Source organism: Oenanthe melanoleuca, chromosome 2 (assembly GCF_029582105.1).
Source record: "Oenanthe melanoleuca isolate GR-GAL-2019-014 chromosome 2, OMel1.0, whole genome shotgun sequence".
NCBI classification, from domain to species: Eukaryota; Metazoa; Chordata; class Aves; order Passeriformes; family Muscicapidae; genus Oenanthe; species Oenanthe melanoleuca.
Window position 1 is genome coordinate 97,144,028 of NC_079335.1, and position 23,693 is coordinate 97,167,720.

Below are 23,693 nucleotides of genomic sequence, written 5' to 3' on the forward strand. Positions count from 1 at the left end.
CAAGGAGGAAAATATCTATTTGGAGGCCTCCTGCAGGATTTTGTCATCATGGCCCACTGCAATCTATGATCAGTGGATGGCTCTGCTGGATGGGAAGAGGCAGTGTGCTTGCTCAAACATCACTTGAAGTTCTCAAACACCTGCAGAAGAGTGTCCTGAGATGGACATTTGCTCATGTGGCCTTCACAACTGGTGCGCCTTTTGATCTGCCTCACTCCTGGGGAAATCTGGAACTGCTTTTTGATGATGGGTACCCCTTTCTTCCCACTCTCAAGGCACAGGGAATTAGCCCACTTACTGGTATTGTGTGTGGGTAATTCTGACTGTTGGTACATTTCATTTTTCACTAATGGTATAAAATACCAAGCCATTCTTTTCCCCATATCCAATGTGATTTTCCTTCTGAGGTTTCTGCTTATACAGGATTCTAATTTCTCCTGTTCCACCTCTTTAAGAAAGAAAATGGGATGATCAAATGAAAATTAGAGGCCACAATGTGTCTGAAAGTATTTTGGAGTGAATTGATTACCAAATTAAAACAATAATTTCTTGCACCAATACCAATCCCAGTAAGTGTTAGATCCAAAGAAACTCGTAAGAGGGGAGATTGCAAAGAAGGTTTTAGAAACAAACTTAGCTTCATTCGTGAAGTAACTGGACACGTTTGTGGCTTTTATCAACATGTTTTTGCTATGGGATACAAATTAAGATCCAGGAGAGTCTTGAAAATTTATATATTTAGTAGCGGGTGGATGTGAATCCACTCCAACAGGATGTTTTTTAAAAAGTGCTATTAAAAAAAACAACTACAAAAATGAGGTGAGGGGGTAAGCGGGCCTCTGCAGGATTGCCCTGTCTTTCCCTCTGCCAGCTGATGAGAAGAGCTGTCCTTCAGCCCTTTTGGCTGGTGGATGCAGACACAGCAAGTTGCTGCTGGACGCTGTTGTTCCCTGCAGTCCCAGCAGCTCCTGGCGTGTTTTCGGTGAACCGGTTTGCAAGACCTGTGGCAGAAATGAGTGTAAAACACCTCTGACCCCATCCTGAACTGCATTTTAAAACTTGATCTTTTCACAGCTGTGGTACAGCGACTTACTTTGTCCAGGGGTTAGTCATAAACCCCTGTCCAGGAGGAGAGGCTGGAGATGGTGAAAGGTGCATGTTCCCTAGGCGAGGAGACAGCTGCTAGAGCAGTAGTGCCGGCCCAGCTCCGCTCAGGTGAGCGGCGAAAAGGCTTTAATGATCACCCGGGAGGCTCCGGCGCTAGCGAGCACTTGGTGTGAGGGCGGCGACCCCACTTCAAGGGGCACAGAGGAGATCACGTTGATTTTTTCCGCCTCCGTGTCCGAAGCGCGGTGAGCTGGGCTGTGCGCGGTGCTGTCCCCGCGGGAGAGAGCCGGGATGCTGAGCGGGGAGGGCGGTGCGAGAGGGGCGGCCCGCAGGTGGGCTCGGCGGGCGGGCGGCCTGGGACAGGCCGGGGGGCGCGGAGGGGCGGGGCGGGGCGGGCCGGGCCGGGCTAGGCTGGGGGGCGCGGAGGGGCGAGCCGGACCGGGCCGGGCCGGGCTGGGCTGGGCTGGGCTGGGGGGCCGCTGAGGGGCGGGCCGGGCCGGGCCGGGCCGGGCCGGGGGGGCGCTGAGGGGCGGGCCGGGCCGGGCTGGGTCGGGCTGGGGGGGGCGCTGAGGGGCGGGCCGGGCCGGGCCGGGTCGGGCTGGGGGGCGCGGAGGGGCGGGCCGGGCTGGGCTGGGCCGGGCCGGGGGGCGCGGAGGGGCGGGCCGGGCCGGGCCGGGTGGCGCTGCCGGGCGCCCGCTGCGGCGTGTGGGTGGCTCCAGGCGGCCGGTACCCAGCGACAGGCGGCGAGGTGGGAGGAGGCTGGCGGGGCGGAGGAAGAGGAGGAGGGAGCGCGGCGGTGTTGCGGAGCGTATCAGCCGGTGCTGGACTATGGTGCGGCTCGGCGGGGGCTGACACGCCGGTACCCCGCCCGCTCGCCCTCCCTGCCGGCTGACAGGCACGTGTGGGATGTGAGACCTGCCCTCGCCGGGGGAGCATGAGCTGTGCCCAGGCCGGCATTGTCCAGGTACGAGGGGCTGCTGCCGCCCGGCCCCGGGTGAGGGTGATGGGGCGGGGGCGGGTGGCGTCGGCTCCCGGCGGAGAAGTGCCAGGCGGGATGGAGCCGGCAGCGGCCTCGGCTCCGGGAAAGGCCCTTCCCGCCCGGCCGGCCGGCGGGATGCGGCGGCGGGTCGCGGGTGTGCGCTGTCACCGTGCCCGGCTGCGCGGTGCCGCCTTTGTGCCTCGGCGGTCCGTGCGGGACGGGAGCCGCCGGGCCGGGAGCGCTGCCCGGGCCGGGGGCGCTCCGGAGGGGTCGCTCTCCGGGGAGCTCCTCGGGCCCCGCTGGGGTACGGGATGAGCCGTCGGCCTGCCGGCTGAATTCCGCCGGCGACCAGATAGTGTAGAATTATGACGAGCGACGTGCCGGCGGGGATTGACATCATTTGGGGATGTGGATGCACGCAGGCGGTGATGAAGAGTCCAGTGCCGAATTTTTGCTGGTTACGTCCATTCCTTGTAAAAGCAGAAGCCCCCAGTTTTGGTTCTTGGCTCCCTGACAATGCAGCAAAATTTAAAGCACGAACTGCTTTCCCCCCCTTCCCCCCCGTGCTCTGTTGCTGTAAGCCAATCTTGTGACTTCATATTTTGGTTATTACCTTGTGTTATTACGTAACTGCATTTTTTTGTTAGCAATTAAATAAAATAACTTATAAGTATGTTAAGAACATTGCCCTAGCCTGTAGCATTGTCAAATGCTGCGTTTCTCATTTTGCAGCCTGCACAGATAATGGGTTTGTACTGACATGGGCAGTACAATTCATTTTGTTCTCTCTTGCATCGTTTCCCGTGTGTTTCTCTGTAGTTGTTAGAAGAAATTACTTGGCCTGGGTTTAGATTTTTGCATCCTGCTGTTTGGAGCTGCAGTAGTGCCTTTTTTTTTTTTTTAATATGCTGCACTCAGCAGAAGTGCGTAGTGAGACTGTACAACAGTCAGTCAGGCTGTGCTCCTGTCCCTGTGTTTACCAGCACCAGCCCTGTCTGAGCAGCTTTTAGGGACAGGGTGCTGCTGTGCCAGTGGTGGCACATAGCAGGTGGTCAGCTGTGCCTTTCTGATTAGTGCTCATGCAAGGATTGCAGTTATTACAGTAATTCATTTTGGCTTGGGGATTCATTTTGAAAATTTGGATTTTCCACTAAGAAGGGATTATCATTTCTCTGTGTAGTACGTGTGTTTTGTGAAGAAGCGGAGTACGGTATGTATCCTGGCTGCTCTCTCTGCTTCCCTTCTGTCTGCCTCTGAAGTGCACACCCTATTTGGACAGCACAGGTGCAATGTTGATTTTCTCGCTGGAAGCAGAAGTAGATGTAAAAGGCAGCACATGCTTAGTCAACCCACACCACTCATCCTGTCAATGCAGTCTCAGTCTAGTGCAGGGGAAAAGGGTATGTGTTCTTACAGAGGAAATGTTGGATCTGTTTATTTGTTTGTTTCAGGAGGGCGAGCAGGGAGTTAGCTCAAAACAAAGAGTGGTTGGTCAGATGGCCAGCATTTGTGAGCAGCAAGCAGCATGTGATTTAAGGGTGGATGGCATGTTTTGTCACTTGTGTGATACTATCACTGATGGGTTTCTGACTTAATGTGACCTGAGCTTTGGACTCCTAAACTTTTAGTATCAATCAGCTTACTCATTTGAAACCAGAGCAGGCCAGAGCGTGAACTGATCCACTCAGTGATTTTATCACAAGCTATCAAGATTTGAATGTGACAGTGATTTATTTGAAAGCAAACTGTGTACATGTGCTCAGAACATCCCAAATATTTCATCCCAAATTCATATGCTCAGTATTTGAAGTGCGTTCTAATAAGCAATATGGTCCTTACTGTTTTACAGTAAATAACTGGCTAAGACTTGTTGCTAAAGTGCATTCTTCAGTGGCTTTGTGTTTCATGTATGTGGCATGCAATCTTGCATCCTTTGCCATTGTGAGATAATCCCTGTGAAGCTTCGTGGAGTTCTGCACGTGCTGTGTTGTATGCTGAGTAGCGTTCAGTCAAGGTAGTACTAAATCCTTCTCCTTGTCTCCTTTTGAATAGTCTTCTTACAAACAATGCAGTGACTTGGAAAAATACCAAGAGCAAAATTTAGCTTATTTAGCCTTTTGAAGTACTACAAAAGATGTGGCTGTGGTGTTGTAGGGAGGATTCAAATTGTGAGAGTAATGGTTGGGCCAGGAACTGTTCTAACAAAGAGGATAGGTTGCCTGTGTTTTAAAGCTGTTGGATCTGCCTTGTGGAAACAGGCATTAAGATTGGCCCTGTGGTTTCGCCTCTGAAAGATGCTTGTAAAAAACACCCAGCCAAACAGCCTTCTGATTTCCACACCAGTTACAAAATTCAAACAGAAGGGCTTTTAGTAATTAAAAAAGCAATTATTCCAAAAAATCTTAGTTTGTGATAATAGATTTTGCCAGAGAACATAGCTTGTCTTCATAATGACTTTTAATCTTTATAAATATCTCTATGGTCCTATGTCTTTCCTTATGTAGTTTCCTCCAAAGTTAGGGGTGCCCACAAAGCCTGGCTTCAGTATGTATGGACTATAGTCTTTGTGGGCCTCTAGAGAGAGGGAGGAGAACTCCAGTTTTAAACAAGTGCTCTGACTCACTCTCCCTCCTGTTGTGTAGATGGGGTGCTTGCCAGCCTAAGCGAAAGTTACGCCTTTGTGGATACTGCCCCAGACAGTTCAGCTGGGCATCCGTACGTACGTGTGGCTTACATGAGCAGATCATGCCTGCAGCTGCCACAGCTTTCCAGCAGACACAGCTATGAGCCGTGGTTGCACTGGGAGTCACCATCACCTGAGATGCTCCCTTGCCTCCAGTGGCACCTGTGCTGCCGGGAATGCTGCTGTAGCGTTGGCCGTTTCCCTCAGATTGGCTTGCAGGAGCTGGAGGATGATCCTGCCCATACGGGTTTGTGTATCTGCCTATTAGCAGGAAAAGGGATTGTGACGCCCCCTTTTCTCCAGGATGTCTGTTGTTTGTTTACACTCAGCCGCTTTCTCGGTTTTGGCAATAAGGAGATGAGTCAGTTTTGCTTCTGTTTAAGGCTTTTTTTACCCATTTCTCCTGTAACATTTTGTGTGCTGTTGTGATTCTGCAGTGGCTGAATGGCAAATACTGCAGGCATTTGGTTTAATTCCTTAGAAGTGTATTTCTATTTGCCTTAGATATCGTGACCATTAATTCTAATAAAGCTTAAAACGGACTAGATCTTATGCACTTACGTATTTGTCCTAAAACACAGCAATACTTTGTTTTCTTCTGGTGATCTCAGAAGGATGGGGGTCGTGCAACTCAGAAAAAAATAGAAGTGCAGCCCGTAGCAAAGGGCAAGATAAGATGGACACCCAGTTTAGTTGATTTTTTCCAGCTGAGATTTGAGGCCAGCAAGATGCTTAGAATTAATTAAGAAGAAATGGCAAGGTTCTTTGATGCAGGGAGCCCAGGGTTATTTTCCTTACAGTTAATGAATGGTGGCTAAGCAGCTGTATAATGGGCTTGTGAGTCAGTCTTGGCCTTTTTTGATGAGCTGTGTCTGGCTAGGGTACCCCGTTGTTAGCTCTGAAGTAGGAAGTTCAGGTTCTTTAAGCAGGGCTCCTTAGGAGGCACTGGGACTGTCCCTTGGCAAGGTGGTGTCCTCAATCTCAGATGTTTGTGGAAAATGGACCAGAAAGACTAGTCCAAACTACAGGTGAAATGGGCTGTTGTCCCGGGCAGCAGACTGCTGGGGGCAAGTGGTTAGCTGTGGACTGCTTTTGCTTTTGCAACAGGGAGGAGCAGGGTTGAAGCAGAGCAGCAGCTGAGCCCCAAGCGGGGTTCCCTTGCTGCAGTACCTGTTGTAGCTCCCATTTGTCCTCTCCCTCCAGTGGTGGTGGCAACAGAAACCTCTGCCAGCTCCTCAGAACTCTCCTTCCCCCACTTTTCCACTGATAATCTCACCCTCCTTTTCCATTAGTTCAAAGAGCCTTAGCTTGATCCCAGCACCTCATCCTTTTGTCCAGAGCATTGTCTGTAATGCAGATAAACAGTGAGATGGCTTGGGAGCTGGGGGTGGAGTGATATGGCAAGCTGTTTCTTCGAGATCTTAAAACAGGGGGAAGCCCTGGTGCTTGTTTGGAATATCGAAGTCGGTGATCAGCGCCGTGTTCCCCAGGGAATCGCTGTGCTTCATTGTATTGCAAAGTTCTCTGAGGACGCAGCAGTGCAGGCAGCGTTCCCTTGCTGCAGAGCAGAAGGTCTGTGGGAGAGTGAGTGTGCACAGCAGTCAGCAAGCCTATTATTGAGACCTACGCTGAGGTTTCATTTTATGCATTTAGCAAAACAAGCTCGCTCTTTCACACTTTCCAGATATTTTTATATTTCTCTGCAGATGCTTGTAGAAAACCAACATTTGTTTGATTTCAAGCCTGAATTAAAATTCCCAACCAATGTCTGGAGTCAAAACCAAAAAGTCAAGTATTTATCCCAGAATTAAAATCCATTTAAATTTGAGAGTTGTTAACCCATTAAATAGCAATGGAGTATAGAATCTCTTGGACTGAATCATTTGTGTTTAAAATGGAACATGCTCTAAAAATAAATGGTAATTGCTTCAATGTAGTCAATATGAAATTTAGAGATGGCTGACAGAGTGATTTGTCATCCATCTCCACAGCAGGAGTCATCTGGGAAGTCTGTGATGTTAAACGCATTTGTTTCTATTAGCACCTTTTAAAGTATTTTTGTTAATGAACTCTTGAACACCAGGACTGAAATATGTCATGTGGTATAATTAATTTTTCCATTTCATAGGAAAATGTGTGCCATGTGCACCTTCAATTACCAAGTCAGGTTCCTCAGGTCCTGAAACGTGTGGTGCAGCAGGACAGTTTTTTTTAAAGGAAGCAGGAGCTTGCTGTACTTCTGGTGCCAACAAAATGCTTTCACACATCTCCATGTAAAATTTAGGATGGCATCCTGCAAGCTGGGGAAGATCTGATGTTGTGCTTCTCAGTGTATACAGAGAGGAGGACTGGTTAGGAAGAACTCTCTGAAACATGTGTAAGCAGAAGAGGTGGAACAGGAAATTGTCTGCTTTTTCCAAGGGTAGAAGGAGAGCAAGAGGGGGGGGGAAATGCTTGATGAGATGGTCAAACAAGTTATTATTTGCTGTGTGCTGGTGAAGTGCCAGAGTGCTTGTTGTATGGAGCAGAGATGGGACAAGGAGCTGCTCTCTGGATCTTAGAAGTTGCCATGACTTTTCTTCATCCCCAAAACAAACTGTCCTGCCAAAATCTATCTCTTTGCCAGCCTGTAGATTACAGATTGTACAGGCTTTGCTAAGCTAGGTAAGAAGCCATGAAGTTGAAGATAATCTAGTTTTGCATGTGAACTCTGTGCCTGTTATAAGGTGCTTACTTCCTGAATTATTTGAAATGCAGTTCTTCCAGCTGCATGCAGTGACTCAGGTGTGTGGGGCTAACTGTCTGGGCATTTGGGCACTCTTACAAGTGCTTGATAAATTACTGGGATGAATGTGATCATCTGATGTCCCAAGCTGGGCAACTTGCTGCTTTTCTTTTGAAATCTTTCAAGACTAATAGTGTCATTAAAGTAGGAGATACTGACTTATTGCAAGGTCTTAATGCTGCCTCGGGAGAAATTTAATTTGGAGCTCACATTTTAATGCAGAACATCCATCAAGTATTGGGTTATTTGTCAGTTGTCTTTAATGATGTGTTAAAAGCCATGTGAGAGGCCCTAGGATTTTTAATTTAAAAAAAATAAATACACTTTTCTTCAATGAAGTATGTTTCATGTGAGACTGCATGGTTGCCTTAAGAAGACAAAAACATACCAGATTTACTCTCTGAAGCTGCATCTTGCTTTAAATAGCAAAGTTTAGCTGCCACGTGCTTAACCATGAAAAGTGGGGTAAGCAGGTGAAATATTTAGTCTTAGAGTCAGAACACACATTTCCAATATGATGCTATTTGAGACTCATGAGATGCCCAGTAGCCATTAGGTTGTCTCCTATCCTTGGTTGCAGATCCATGAAAGCTGTGTAGAGATAAGGAGTAAGGTCTTTCCATGAACTCTTAAGTTGAATAATTTGACTGCACCATGCTTTCAAGTGGTAGCCGGTGTGAAGTCATGATTCAGAAACATTACATACATACCCTGAGTCAGAAGCAAGCCATGATGCTGAGATAAAGTGTTATTGAGTTTGGTTTAAGAGTGAGCAATGCTCCTTCTAGTTATTTGGAACATTTCTTGATGAAAGGCAGTGCTGCAAGGCCTCTGGGGATTTATTTATTTATTTTACAGAACTGAGTGTCATAGGTAAGCTTGCTGCATCCTGTGCCAGCGTGAAGCACTGACATTTCTTTCTCATTACTTGAGTAGCAGGCTAAAGCAGAAACAGCCATAGAAATTACTAGCCAGGCCAGGTATTAGGGACTAATGAACTGAACTGTATTTTCTCCTCTACTTCTTAGGCTAGAAAATTATTTCAGTTGAGAAACACGTGGTCCTATGCTAGGACCCTTTCCAAGAGCGAACACTTTGGTGGTTTATGAGAGTCAGCTATCTGATTTACTTTCTTTTTTGTTTCTGCTTCTTAATGTTCCTTAAGGATTTTGCTTTGTGTGAGAAATTACCTGCTTTCTATGTGAACAAAGCTCCCATTAAAGAATAAGATTTCTCACCTGCCTAAAAGCAGCAGTTCTTATGTTGGTCAGGAAACTGCATCCTGGTGTAGAACATTACCCACTCTTGAAATTTGACTTTGCCTTGTTCTTTCATGCTCCTCAGAACTGTCACTCTCAAAGAATCCTCTTTGCAGATTTTCAAAGACTCACTCTCTGTACATGTGCTTTCATTCTCTTTGATAGTCTGTTCTCCCCCTTCAACCTTCCCCCTGCTCAAGAACCAAGTATTGTTCTTTGCATTACAGTTTGCTGCACAGGTAGCATTGGTCATGCAATTTTATGTTTCAGACAATTAAAACAAGTTTAATAACTCAGACTAATTCTTCAGACTCAATAACAAGATATAGACTAAAACCTTATAATGTGTATTTGAGCAGTTATGTTAGGCCATTTAATTAAAAACATGTATCACCTAATTTTAAGTCTCTGAGTCCTTAAATATTGTTATCTTTTGCGTGGTGCAGAAAGGGTGCTTGCTTATCATGAAGTTGCTTAAGGCAATTTACAAATTAAATTTTACTGTTGCTGGGCAGGGAATGAAAATTTTGGGATGTGGGAACAAAATCACAAGCAAGAAATGCAGCAAAACTGTAGAAAATGTGTGGTAAAGTGTTCTGTTTCCTCCGTGTGTTCTGTTTGCCAGTTGAGTTACTGAGGTTTGTCTAGAGATGGAGCCTGCAGGAGAGTGGAAGAAGACAGCATCTTCTAGAAAAGGAATCTAAGGAGCAGTTGCTTGACTTGCTTGCTGGAGCCACATGGTAATTTTTTTTTTACATGTCAGCTGTATTGTCTTATCCATCGTGGAAGGTCATCAGAAGCCCAGGGAAGTTGCTGCAGAACTTCTGGAAAGGGGCAAGCTGCCCTCATGCTCCCTTTCCCCTTCCTGACCCTGACCCCCACAGTCTGCAAAGGTGACTTTTTGAAGTGGCTCAGGCCAGGCTCCCTGTAGGGGTGTTTCAACCGTGCACCATCACCTTCTTTCAAAAAAGCCCTAAAAATATCTAAAGCTCTGTGTGGAAATGAGTAAAAATTTCCCAAAAGATAGTAGAGAAAGAAGTTGTTTGATTGCAGAAAAAGGAGGATGTAGGGCTGCAGGAGAGAGGTTTTATGTTTAAACCTCTGTTTGGAGTGGGAATAGTAATGTTTCTGGTAGAGCCTTGCTTCTGTAAAATATTTTGGTTGCATAGTACATATAAGAGTGATTTTCTAATGGTTATAAAATGTGGATTTTGTGCATATGTGTATGAATTATTTGTTGGGAAAATACGAGTCTGAGGTTTGGTCTCCAAGTTAAATATATGCCTGGTTTGACCTATTTTTTCCCAACCTAATTCTGCCAGCGCTGTGTGTGCACGCGTGATGTTTCCTGCTGAGGGAGTCCTGCTGACCTTAGAGAGAGAAGGCACCTTAGGAAAGCTGGTGCATAAGTGGTGGTAGTGGTAGTAGGCTCAGGGTTTGCATAAGATGGGCTGTCAAGCTGGCTCAGCAAGGGGAGGATGTGAAATAGGGTGTTTGAGGAGGAGTCTGATTTAACACCGCATTGTCTGGCAGCTCAGGAAGGGTCATCATGAATAATATGCTTGGCTGACTTGTGACCTTCTCACAATAGGTCTGAGAGATGGACAGGAGATCAGTCTGCTTGATGGCCTCCTAATAACTCACTGAAAACCCAGTTCATCTGCTTTAGCTACCTGGACCAAAAAGGATAAAAATGCAGCATTGCTAATCCAAATAATCCTTGTGGGACCACGAGGGGACATCCACATGCTGAAATGAAAAGTGATAAGGGGGCCTTAAGCAAATGAAGATCTAAGCTGCTAAGTGTTCATGGCATATCGTGAGTTTACTAGCTTATATCCAGGACACTGTAGCCATGTTTTGTGCAGTGCTGCACCAAAAAAAGTGGCATGACAGATTATCTTGAGTTGGCTGTGTGCGACTAGTTTATGTGCAGCGCTCTGCTGTCCCCAGAGCTTTTATTCCCTGTGTAATGAAGGCAAAAGGAGCTCGCTGCATCTCTGCCCCCTCAGTGTCATTGTGCCCTGGGTTAAGTGCAAAATTGTCAACAGTGCCTGAAGGGAGGCAGGTTCCTAAAAGCAGGAACTCCAGAACTGCTGTGTTGGGCAAGGCGTGGTGTTCAGGGAGGAGCTGCGCTCCCTAGGAAGGGTGTTACTATTTCTCTTGTAACTGATTTAGATCTAGGACCTAGATCTGTGTCTTTCCAGGAGTGTGTCCTAACAAGCAGGGAGCTTCTCTAAGTGTGTGTGAGTATGGGACATGCTTTACACGCAACTGGCTAAAGTTATGTTGACATGGAAGATCTGAAGATTGTTTGAGCCCGAGAGCAAGAGGGAGCATAATTCTGCTGTAAAGGGTAGAGGGGGGGTTTATGTGTGCCTTTGCCAAGAGCTGGTTCCAGTATTTTATATGCAGAGTAGCACGTGGGTTGTCAAGACTGGTGTTTCTGCGATGCACAGGAGCAGAACACGAGATTCCTGAACCCTCTTATGCTGGGAGCAGTAAGTATCATTTTCAGCTTCAATGCCTAAATTTTGCAGAAGCCCTGTTCTTTTGATCTGGCCCAGAATATCTATGTTCAGTCTTGGTCTTCTGAACTGTTTTTATCCATGTCTCAGTGATGCATCCAGTGGGAATTTGCATGTTCATTTGGCTTGTTTTATGCTGTAGTTTTTTTCAGTGGAATCCTGGTAGCTAGTGGTGAATATGAAAGCTTTCAAATATAAATTCCCATGTAATAAGATACTGATGTAATTCAGTCAGAGCTTTGATAAGCTGCATATCATATGTGGTAACCTCAGAGGATGTTGGATCAGAGCCTAGAAAGTTGTTGGGCTCACCTCTAAGTTTGAGCGAAAAGATGAAGGTGAGAGATTACAGAGACATTCTTTCCAGGTATACTACTCAGCCAAAACCATTGTTTTTCCATAACTACTTTCCTTGATTCTCTGTTCATGGATTCTCATAGATGGTAGAGTGGGAGACTTTGTTGCTGCAGAGGCCTCAGTTGGCCTTCATGCCAATTGAGGATTTCTCATTAGAGGAACATAGTTAAAACCGCAGCTCATGATGAATTAATAAAAAAAGCTTGCTCCCTCTAGGAGCTTTTAAGGGTTTTTTTTTGTTTGTTTGCTTGTTTCCCCACACACATGTTTTTAAAAGGAAGCAGGAGGTAAAAAACTTTTTCAGCCAAAGTCAGCAGGCAAATTCTGCATCTGCTGGAGGTAGCAAGTCTTCTGCATAATGAACCATTTTTATGTAATTGCTGTGGAGGAAAAAAAATAGTCCTGTTTTATAGCAGAGAGGGATGGCATTGAGAAGACTTTTTCATAGACTGCTAACCAATTCTGATGTTCCTCCTCTTGCTGTAGTTCACATCCCTGCAGTGCTGTCCTGGAGGGCTTGCTCAGCTTCAGGTGTGGTTCAGAAGCTTGGACCAGCCCTTGGCAGCCCTGCTGAATGCTGAGTCACAGGGAGGAGATGGAGATACAAGTAGTACTCAGATCTGTGCAGCACTGGTGAATTATTTGCTGGAAACTAGAGACCCCCACAAATCACAAGCAAGTCATGAGTTGTTGATCAAGATTGATGATATAATTATGATACTCATTTTCTGACAGATAGCTGCTTGAGTAAAGAGCTGAATTTGTCACCATGTGAGCTACCATGAGGCTACCAAGCCTCTTCAACCCCACCCATCCCCCCAAATGCCATGTATTTTTATTTGCAGATATTTTGGGGGAATATGTGTCATTTATGTGTAGACATTGCATCACCCTTGCTTTGATGACTCTTTGCTTTGGAGTCTCTCACTCCCAGTTAAGACAGGTGACCTGGCAGGAGCAAATCCAATATACTGTGAACATGCAGTATAATTATCTTCTTGCAGTAGTTCTGGAGCATGCATGTGTGGGAGGAGGGGAGGCATACTAAGTAGTGAAGCTGCATGAAAATTTGCCAATGGAACAGTTTTCTGTCAAAAAAAAATGCTGTTTTAAACAGAATCAAAATGTTCCACATGAGAATGTGTTTGTACTGCAGCTGGCAACTGTTCAGAGGATCTGGAGCCCTGCAGCCTTGTTTAATGATCAGATCCAGTTGGGAGAGATCAGACATGGAGGTGTGGCAAGGTGGTGGTTGTTGTTCTGTTTCAGCTGTAAAGAAAACTTCAAAATGCTTCGACTTCCCACAGTGCAGAGAATGAGCCTTGACCTACTCTGCCATTTCTTAATACAGCCCTCTCTCGAATATTATCTCCGATCTGCAGCGCACATCATTAAAGCGCTGTACTATTGTATTTACTTCGTGGAAGCATGGGGCCCACCTCTCTGCTTATGCCAAGTTCATTTAAGTCACTGATCTTGCACTAGGGATGCATTTGGCCCATGAGGTCTTAAAATAACTGTGGAAATATTCACTGCATATTTATGTGGGACAGAGACCACACAGATTTATCAGTTCGTAGTTTTCTAACACTTGTGCACTGGAAAACAACAATGCATCAGGGAGGGAAACCAGTCTCCTAAAGATATCCAGTTGCTTTTGGCTTGACAAGATCACCTTGAACGGGATCCCTGCTCCCTTTTTTTATTCAATTTTCCCATTTAGGTTATGTTATGCTAGTGAGTTTCTCTTTTTTTCCCTCCTGACACTGCTAGGAGCAATTTTTTTTCTTCTCAGTATCTCTACTTCCTTCCACCTCACGAATACCTTTTTTTATAGTTGTTTGAGCCTGTGTTTGGGCTTTCAAGCATCTGGTGCAAACTAAGTATAGTGTTACTGTTTGCGCCTTCCTGGTTTCAGTGGTATTGGGACCTTCTTATTTTTGTTTTCAAAATGGCCTGTATTTTGACACAGTGGGGCTGTCTTAGGGTATAGCAAAGGCATCACCAGATTGTTCAAAAGGGTCCTCATCAGGGAGACAAATGCCTCATTTTGGCTTCCCTTCTCTTGTGGTTGTCAAACCAGTCATTAGTACAATGGACAGAAAAATCATGGCTTTAAATAAAGTCTCAGGCTTTTGTGGTGATTTGTCTTATTCCTTCAAAGACCTTTATTGTATGCCTTGTGGATTGCTCTGGTATGTTGAAGTCCATCCTCCAGTTGTTTAGTCTGGCAAAACATGAATCTGGGAAATGCATTTCTTTAGTGTGTCAGTACATTTGTTTGACAGTTGAGCAGTTCCTTGTTCAGAGCATGCTGCTCAACAATAGCAAATTTGTTGTTCTTAAGATGAAGAAAGAGACAATTAATGGATTTTTTTAATATCTTGAGATTATTTTTGATTCTGTTTAGTTAACAAATTTCTTGTGCTTGTTTGGTAGCACTTGCCTTGCATCTTGTGTGTACAATTACCTTTCAGTCTTCCCCTGGCCTGGCACCTCTTCTGCTGGATGGTGGATTGGAGGGTCTCCCTGCTGTGCCACTGGTTCCCTGGTCAAGGTATTCACATAGCAGGAGGCAGAACTAATCTTGAAATGCTCTGTTAGCTGGACAGAACTTGGAAGTGTCAAACTTTTAATCCATTGACAGATGAAGCAAAAGTGAATTAGCAGAAATTTTATCACTGTGTTTAGTCTTTTTCAGTACTTAGTCTTTTTCTTACTTTTTCTGAGGCTGAGTATGGATAGCCAAGTATATATGTAGAAAAAATATTTTGAAAAGTTCTTTCCCTTTCCTTAGAGGTATTCTGCTGTCCATGAACAAAAATGGGAATCTTTCAGCAATCATTGTCATGCTCTGCCACAAATACTTAGCCATTTTCAGTTTGTTGACCCAAAATTTTCAGGTACTAAATATTTTTCTAGCAGGGATGTGATCTCCCATAGGAATTTTATGTCAAATCTGCCATCCAATTACCTATGTAGCCTGCATTCTTCAGGCCTCACAGTTGTTGGGGGCTTTTTTCTTTCTTAGTTAATTTTTTTCCTTAAAGAGAATTTTCTGTATTTTGGTCTGTGCCCATTGCCTCTGGTGCTATCACTGGTCACCACTAAGAAGAACCTTGCTCAGTCTGCCTCACTCCATCCCACCAGCTATTTATGCACATTGATAAGATGGCCTTTGAGCCTTTTTTTCTCCAGGCTAAATAATCCCAGTGCATCCTTCTGCTTCTCTAGCCACTCTTTTCTGCATGTTAGTCATTCCCTTGGGTCAGGACATGCATTTGTGTGCCTGCTTGGAGAGCTGTGTCAGGGAAGTGACCCGGGTTAGAAGTAACCAGTTATTTTTTTGCTGTGTGCTTTTAACCTAGAGTGAGGTCTGATTTGCTGTTCTGTGAAGGCTTATGGCAATGCAAGCAAACACTCAGCAAAATGTGGAAATGAGAAGTGGGAGGAAAGCAGGAAAGGAAAGGAAGGTGTTTCTCCTTGTGGAAATGTCAATTTTTGCTGGCTTAAAGTGTTTGTGACAGTCATCACCTGGGTGGACTGTGAACAGATGTGAAGGCCTAAGGGTAAAAATCTTTGGTCTAGACATACTAAAGCAATGGAGATTGTGTTTTGAGGGGATTTTTGTCTGCTGTAAGAAAAACTATTTTTCTTTATTATTTCTTTAACCTTACCCCAACCATTTGCTGCTCAGAAACTTCAACTGCTTATGTTTCTGTGAATTTAGTACCTTTCAACAGAGATCTGCTCCATGAAATCTCCTCTGCTTGCCTTTGAACCTATTTGTACTTACGTTGTATTTAAAAATGAATTTCACAGCTCAACTACCTGTTGCATTTAGAATCACTTCCTTTAGGATGTTATGAACCTGATTCCTACTGCTTTCTCTTGATGACCTCTCTCCCCTCTCTCTCCTCTCTCTCATGCACTCATGAGCATTGTATCTTCCCTCAGCTGTCTTTTATCCTTCCCTGAATCTTCTCTTAATCTTCTCCTCTGCCTTCATCTTTGGTACCTTCACACTATCCTGCTCCTGATTTGTCACCATTACACTGTGCACTCCTATTTTTCAGATACTCCTTTCACGTTAAATCCCAGACTAATTGTCTTCTAACTCCAACCCACTAAAGCACAGGTTTGCATCTTTTTTTTGTAGCTCTGGGTGTCTTGTGTGCTGCTGTTCCAGAGCTATCTCATTTGGATACAATCCAGTTTTTTGTATGTGATCTCTTTCTCTCCTTCATCTCCTTACACCACCAATATTTTGGTCAGGGATTTAGTTGTAGTATTTGATTTTTATTTTTTTTAATTAGGTCAAATTTGCCTCTGTTCCTGCATTATTGTGGAATGTAGTTTTCTGTTTGTCTTTTGACAAAAATCTTTGTCCATGGTTTGGGCATTTTTCTCTTTTTGTATGGCGATCTTAACATCACCAGCTTTCTGCAAGTTAAAACTCTGCTGTGAGGGCATTTTTCTCCTCCATTTCCTTTTATTTGAATCTCAGATCAATTTTTTGGCCTATTAATCTTATTTTTATCTTTGTGGATCTGCTAAATACTGCTTATTCTTAAATACATGTTCTTGTGCCCTCTTCCTCTTCTTTTGCTAGCTAGCTAACTAGATTAACATGATTGAAGTGCTTTGTTTTTGCAACAAAGTCTGGCAACTCACTTCAAGCTGCTTTCTCTACTCAATGAGCCAGTGGTAAGAGACTGCTTGAGTAGTTTGTTACTTTCTTCCTTCAGATCCTCGCTTTGCTGCTACAAAATGTCCATTGCAATGATATCTGTGAACTGCTGCTATGTGTTTATCTTCTCTGCATGATGTTATAGGGGCAGACACTGCATGATTCACTGCTCAGGGCTATACCTTGTGTTTCACAGAATTGTGTCTGATAGTGGCCGTTCGTGAGATAGTGGCTTCTGAAGTTTCTGACATTTTTGACTTTGCCTTATTAGTAGGTGAAATATTTAACTCTTCCAAAATGCAGAAGACTTCAATGAGTTCTGCTTGGGATTTTCATGCACAAGTTACTTATTGGGGTCATTGTGGCTCTTAGAGGGTGCTGCGGATTCTGTTCATTTTGGTGAGTGTTTTGGGGATCTTTCTCCCATTGCTGTATTAAATGTATCTCACCTTACTTTAGCTATCTAGAATTGAGCCCTTTTGTGCCAATGGAATAACTGGGTTCTTTGTAGTGGGGGAGAGGGGCTTGGGAGGATCCATTCTCTTTTTTTAAGATAAGTTTTAATTTCCTGTGTCTATCTCTCAAGGAACCCTCAATGCAAATTTAAGCAAAACAGCTAGAGCTGGACGATGTAAATCTCACCTCACATCTCCTATAGGGTTGTTTGTGTCAATACAAGACTGGAATTTCTGGTCAGTATTCTCTGGTAGTTCATATTAGCATTTCCTTGAAGTGTATGTTGCTCACATCGTTTGTCTATTTCCCTGGAGGGTTTAGTTTTGCCTTAACAAATGGGCTGAATGCCATTATGTTCAGTGGAAGGTATCACAAGCAGTAATGGTTGATTCATAATCACCTGCACATAACTATGTAGAGCAATGTACTTCTTGAAAGTGCAAAGGGTAATTGCATATCCAGACAATAATTCTGTCTGTAAGTGTTGAAAACTCAGGAGTTGGACTCCCTGCCAGTGGAGGAATTTTCAAGGCTTTTGGTGTGGAGACTTTCTCCTATGAGATTAGGGTGCTTACAGGGCTCAAGACTTTCAGTGTGTGTGGGTTGGAGTTGTACTGCTGGAAAGCTGAGATTTTTTTTTCCTTCACGCTGTGACTACAGATACTACAAACATTAGGAAAAGCCTTGGTTTTAATTAAATTCCCAGAAGTGCTGCTCTCACTGGAAGGCAGTTGGATTTGAGGGTCTTTCAGTTGCAAACAAACTCTGCAGGTTTGAGATGGCAAGAAACTACAGGGTTTTTTGTATTGATTTGGCATGTTTCTGACTTGGCTGTGCTTCACTTTTTCCCTTATATTCTCCTAAGCCTTGTTATATGGCCTTTTAGATGTTGTTTATTTAATAAACATGAATGTTACTCACTTTAAAAGAAAATCCTGTCATCTTCTCTGGAGGTTAATCAAGGGAGAAACTTTCTGCCCCATGAAAGCAGGGGGAGACTGTCTCTATTCTGAAATATTAGATAATCAAAGTGAAATAATTCTCTGTGATGATACCTCAGGGAAGATTTAATTAAGGAAATGAAATTGCATTAAGAGTGACCTATTGTTGACTGCCAAAAAGCCAACAGATGAGGGAGATTTTTTAGCAGTGTGTGTCCATTGGTAGGAGCTGGTGAGATATGTAGCACACCAAAGTGTCTGAAAGCAGTGTTTAACTATCTGATTGATGAAGGTCAGCACTGCAGGGGGCACATCGAGCCTGTGAAGTGCCTCCTTGGTTCTGAGAATCAGGGCTGGTTGAGGCATGTGACCACATGTGTGTCTCTGCTGTGTCTCACTTAGACTTGATGCTAATGAGTCACCTACAGTTCAGAGATACCATTTCCAGCCTTCACTGGCTAAAAGGAGCATGGCATCAGCTGTGCCAGCCTCCTGTGGAGTTGTACCTGGAGCACAGTGGGTGAGTTCATGAGGCTTCAGCAGATTTGAGTTGCTTTAAATCGATGTGGTTAATTTTTCATGCATGCTTGGCCACAAGCAGTTTGGCAGTGGCTGAGCCCTGGAGATGGAAGGGCGGTGAAATGGTTGGTGGAAGGTCAGCCGAGGGGTGGAGACGTATGTGGGATGGCAGATTTTAAGGAAGCAGCAAAAGGTCTGTCTCTTGGGCCAGGTCTACTAGAGGCATAAAAAGGAAGTGGCTCACTTCTTCCCTTGGTGTGACCAGGTTTTGTAGAGCTCAGTGCTGTGCATTGGGAAGAGTGCATCCGTGTTCTGCTCTTGCATCTACAGATGAGGATTGGCTCTGGATTCGCAGATGAGGATTAAATTGGGAAACTGGAAATAGCAAATGAACTGAGGAGGAGGGAATATATGCAACTTAACACTTGATCCTTTACCCCCTCAGACAATGCTTTTGAAATACATTTGACTCATGGGGTCTTGAACAAACCAGGGACTGACATTTAACAAGTAAAGGCTGCAAGGATGGGTCTGATGTCTGTAATAACACATATGATTTTGTAAGTCAGCAGTCATCCCTCTACCAGGGCTGAGCGGTTTCTCCTTTGCCCTGTGCACTGTCTGAATCCCCAGAGGTCTCTCTCAGCCTGCTCTCTTGCAATTACAGAGGCATTCCCTTGCTCTCACCATTAGTGTAATGGCTTGTGAGAACATCACTTACCTCTTTGCTCTTGAGTGACTACTGCTTCCGTAATCTCTTTTGCATTAAACTAATGGATCACTTGTGTATGCAATTTTTCTCCCCTCCTCATATGGTGAGGAGAGTACCTGTCATTGCTTTTGCCCCATTTGTCATTTATTGCAGATGAAAATACAAAGAGAATTTGACAAGAAATTGGAGCAACTGTCATATCTTGTTGCGTCTTACTAAAAGTATGCAAATAATAGAAAATGCCAGCTGAAAAAAGAAGTACATTGCCATATTCAATTGTTCTGTTGTCATGTGTAATTCTTCACTTGCAAGAAAGGAGATTCTCATTACAAGCAGTTATTTTACCTGGTTTTTATTTATTTATCGGTTAGAAATTATATTTAAAGTAGCTGCTTGATAAAATGGGGTAATGACCATTTCCAAGCCATCCCTTATAGAAGAGGAAGAAAAAATTTGCTTACAGATACAGTACCTCTCTGTCTTTTACTCCAGTAAGCAACAGCAATTTTTAAGAGCTGCTTCATTTTGTTTGCATTCACAACATCACACCTGTTCTGCTCTCTTAATTGTTGGGAAGTTTCTAATAATGTCTAAGCTGACTCTTGCTGTGGTGTAATCAGTCCCAGCCACTGTGGGCACAAGAAAAAATATTCTTTCTTCATCACAGAAGCATCTTACATACTGCATGGTGTCACTTGCACTGTTCTTTCCATTCCATCTTCTGTCTTTTTTCCTCGTTTTTGCTACCTAGTCCCAGTTATATGTGTATCTTTCTGGGTTGTGTTTTGCCGAATTTGAATTTTGTTTTCCCGTGGCTCTTTGGACCTGCTCCAGTTGGCTTGTTTGTTTCTTCAAATGCAGCACAGGCGAGGATGTAGTACTGCAGCTGAAGGTTTGCTGATTCTCAGTAGAGTGGAAGGACAAGTCCATGTGTTCTGTCATGTTTGTGTGCTCCAGCCTGCATGTTTGCATTCTGCTCCATAGCTTGACTCTGACTCCTGTTCAGATTGTCATGCCCTCTTACCAGTGGATTGTCTCTGAGCACTCTTACCTGGTGTGCTGGTTTTGGCTGGGGTGGAGTTAACTTTTTTCATAAGTAGCTGGTGTGGGGCTGTATTTTGGATTTGTGGTGAGAACAGCGTTGATAATACAGAGATATTTCAGTTACTGCCCAGGGCCTGCACAGCCTCAAGGCCTTTTCTGCTTCTTGTAGCACCCTGACCATGAGGAAGCTGGAAAGGGACACGGCCAGGACAGCTGACCCCAACTGAGCACAGGAATATCCCATACTATATGGCATCATGCAAGCAAGGGAAGCTGGGGAAAGAAGAAGGAAGAGGTGGACTTCCAGTATTATGGGTGTTTGTCTTCCCAAGTAACTGTTCTGCCTGATGGGGCAGGCCCTGCTCTCCTGGAGATGGCTGAACACCAGCATGCACACGGGAAAGAGTGAATGAATTTCTTTGCTCTGCTTGTGAGAGCAGCTTCTGCTTTCTCTGTTCAACTTGTCTTTATTTCTGCCCATTAGTTTTCTAGCTTTTACTCTTCTGATTCTCTCCCTGATCCCACTGAGGGGGACTGACTGAGTGGCTGCACAGTGAGGCTCCATCGCAACACCTGGCTCAAAATTCTCTTTTCTGTATTTATGCAGTGTGTGCAGCTGTGTTTCTTTCCTAGTTTCTCCAATTTTTCCACTTTGCCCCAGTAATACTGGATTGGAATCCTATCCTTCAGACTTCTGGTCTTTTTTTGTTCCATTTGGCCTACAGATGTAATAAGCTGGTTTTTTTCTTGTCATCCAGTTAGAGATGTAGCAGGACCATCACATGGAATTTGTCCAGGTCTGTACCAATCAGTCACGTAGAACCAGTGATAACTGCTTAATCCAGCCTGAATGAACTTTATCTAGATCACTTTTTCCAAACTTTCTTGAAAAAACGTTTTAAAAAGAATTTTTAAAAAATGAAAGTATATAAAAAACTATGGTCTAAAAAAGTATGGTCAAGATATAAAGTATTTGTGCTCTTTCTGAGCCACAAAAACTGTTACTTTGCTGCAGAAGAAAATAAAATTAGTTTGAGGTGTTTTTTCTTGATTAATCTGTTTCTTGTTACTTCCTGTAACCAGTATCTTGATGCTGGTTTTGGATTTATCCCACTCCAAAAGCTCTTGGAGTACTCCCATCAGAGTAAATGCCTGCAAGAAGGATTGTAGTCCAGACTTATTCTTCTTTGTCTAGGCTTTTCAGCCTCTGAGGCAAGCTGCATAAATTCAATGTCAAGGGAATAAAAAAAATCAGTTGTGCTTTTTTTTTCCTCTCCCTGGGAACTATTGAAGATCCAGAAAGTTAATAAACTGGCCAGGTGCACAGTGTGCCAGCTGGTCCTAGGATCTGTAGCAGTTGCCAGATAGAAAGAGTATTTGGTATCATTACCTGGAATATTTTCTGCATTATTTAAATTGTACCTAAGTAGAAGAAACACTTTTAGTCCAACCTTCCTGCCTAGGCAGGGTCCCCTAGAGCATGTTATTCTGGATTGTGTCCAGACAGCTGTTGAAAATCTCCAGGGATGGAGACTCCACAACCTCTCTGGGCAATCTGTTCCAGTGCTCAGACACACAGTGAAGTTCTTACTGAATATTCAGCTGGAATTTCCTGTGCATCGATTCTGCCCGTTATCTCTTACCCTGTTGCTTGGCCAGAAGTGTCTGGCCCCATTCTCTTGGCACTCTCCCTTCTGATACGTACAGACATTGATAAGATCCCCTCGTACTTGTCTCTTCTCAAGGCTGAGCAAGCTCAGCTTCCAAAACCTGTCTTCAAAAGTGAAGGAGCTTTTCCTAAACTCATGAGGTAGGAAGAAAGTGGGATATGATATACAGCATAAACTTTGATTCATGATATGGTTAAAATGAAATTACTATAGGTTTATGGTCTGGTTTTTCCTATATTGTGTGTGAAGGGGAAAAAATATTTAGGGAAGTCTAGGTAACTGTTTATAGTGACAAAGTAGATGTGTGAGAAAAAAACAGGATTTAAATTGTAGTGTCTCAGTGAATCAGGTTGTCTTAGAACAGATGTTTTCTAGGGCTTCAGCCTATCCCAGTCAAGGGGGTTGTTAGATCCCACCTGTTTTCAGAGAGCAGGAGCAGTGTAAGATATTAATCTATTTTCAAGGTGTATTTTCAAAAAACTTTTTGTGGGCTGAATCTATGAACCTTAACATTTATTCTCATCTAAAATATACTTTATATGACTGCCATTCCATCTAAAAGACATGTTATTTACTAAAAGCTATTTTATCACTGAGTTGCGGAAGGCTTCTACCAGTCCGCCTCCTTGTTTTATACAGTGCAACTTTGCTGCCCTATTCCATTTGTTTCTTGCTGGCACTCTGAAAATAGTGTTACATGGTTCACAATTTGATTTGTCAGATATGGGGCAGGGCAGGTTTTCTGTCTGCAAGCTAACACAAAGTATAAAAGTGTTGATTAAATATCTAGTTTTGTGAAAAGCTTGTTGAAATACCTTTTGTATGTAAGAAAACATGTGATACTCTTAAAATTTTAAAGGAGTGTGTCCTGTGTAGAGGTATAGCCGGGTGAATTTCAGGCATTTTTATATCTGTAATGTTTTTCTCAGACAAATCCTTTGGACTGATAGATCTGCAAAGTTTTCCTTGCTATAAAATTTTCATCAAGAGTTTATGGGTTTTTTGGGTTTTTTCCTGGAGCCCATCAGCTTGGGGAAGAAGACATGTTTATTCCTGTTTTTAGTGCTTATTTCCCCTTCTTTCACAGAAAATGACCAGTTTAATTTTAAATTTGTACCTCTTAGTTTGTGCACAAAATGTGTTTATAGAATACCAAAATAATTTTTCTCGTGTTATAAAATCTGCAAATCCTCAATGCTTGGTGCAGAGCCATCAAGTGTGGAGAACTGTTATAATTTGGAGATGCAATATATCTTGCATAAAACATAATAGATATTTTATTTGACAAGATCTAGTATTAACTCATGAAGACATTGCTCTTCATGATGAACATTAACTTATATGTTTCCTTATTCCGACATTTTATTATCAGTAATTCAAATAGCTTTACGAGCCAGACGAACTTACTTTACTTACTAGATTTAGAGATAGCTTTAATTTTAAAGCAGGATGGCTGCACACTGATTAGAGAAACCCTGCTTGAAATTTGTTTGAATGGGCTAAAGCAGAGTTTGTGTCAATTGGCTTTTGCTCAGGGAGTCTGAATGCATAGTATTTGGCTACTGGAGGACTTAAGGTACCGTAAAACTTTAAAGTAATTTACTGGTGACTTCTAGTTATAATTTCTTCTTTTCATTTAAAGAATACAGGAAAAATAAGAATTGGAATTTTAAAGTGTAGGGAAATGAATACAAGGTGTTTTATCTACCACTCACTTTAAAAAAGTCTAGGTGATTTTTTAGTTATTTTCTTTAGATTAAAGTCTAGGTGATTTTTTAGTTATTTTCTTTAGATTGAACTTCAATTCCTTAATCTCTTCTAGGTCTTAATCTGACCATGTATGTATGTCATGAGTCATTGATTAATTTATCTTTTAAAAACACATGCATTTTACGCAGCTTTTGCAGTTGCTAGTTTTTTCCTTCTTTCTCTGCTTCTTGAAATTACTTGACTAGGAAAAATT

At 43.5% G+C, this 23,693-nt stretch overlaps 1 protein-coding gene across 4 annotated transcripts in view; it reads left to right on the forward strand.

Annotated features, from left to right (window-relative positions):
- Positions 1-1,805: 1,805 nt before the first annotated feature.
- Positions 1,806-23,693, forward strand: part of HECW1 (HECT, C2 and WW domain containing E3 ubiquitin protein ligase 1) — a 252,197-nt gene continuing 230,309 nt past the window's right edge. For 2 of the 4 annotated variants that reach the window (XM_056485453.1, XM_056485456.1), the window contains exon 1: positions 1,806-2,071. In XM_056485453.1, coding sequence (XP_056341428.1) covers positions 2,042-2,071 — 30 coding nt within the window. In that variant the 5' untranslated portion in view covers positions 1,806-2,041. The remainder of the gene's footprint in view (positions 2,072-23,693) is intronic. The other 2 variants (XM_056485454.1, XM_056485457.1) reach the window with 1 other exon arrangement.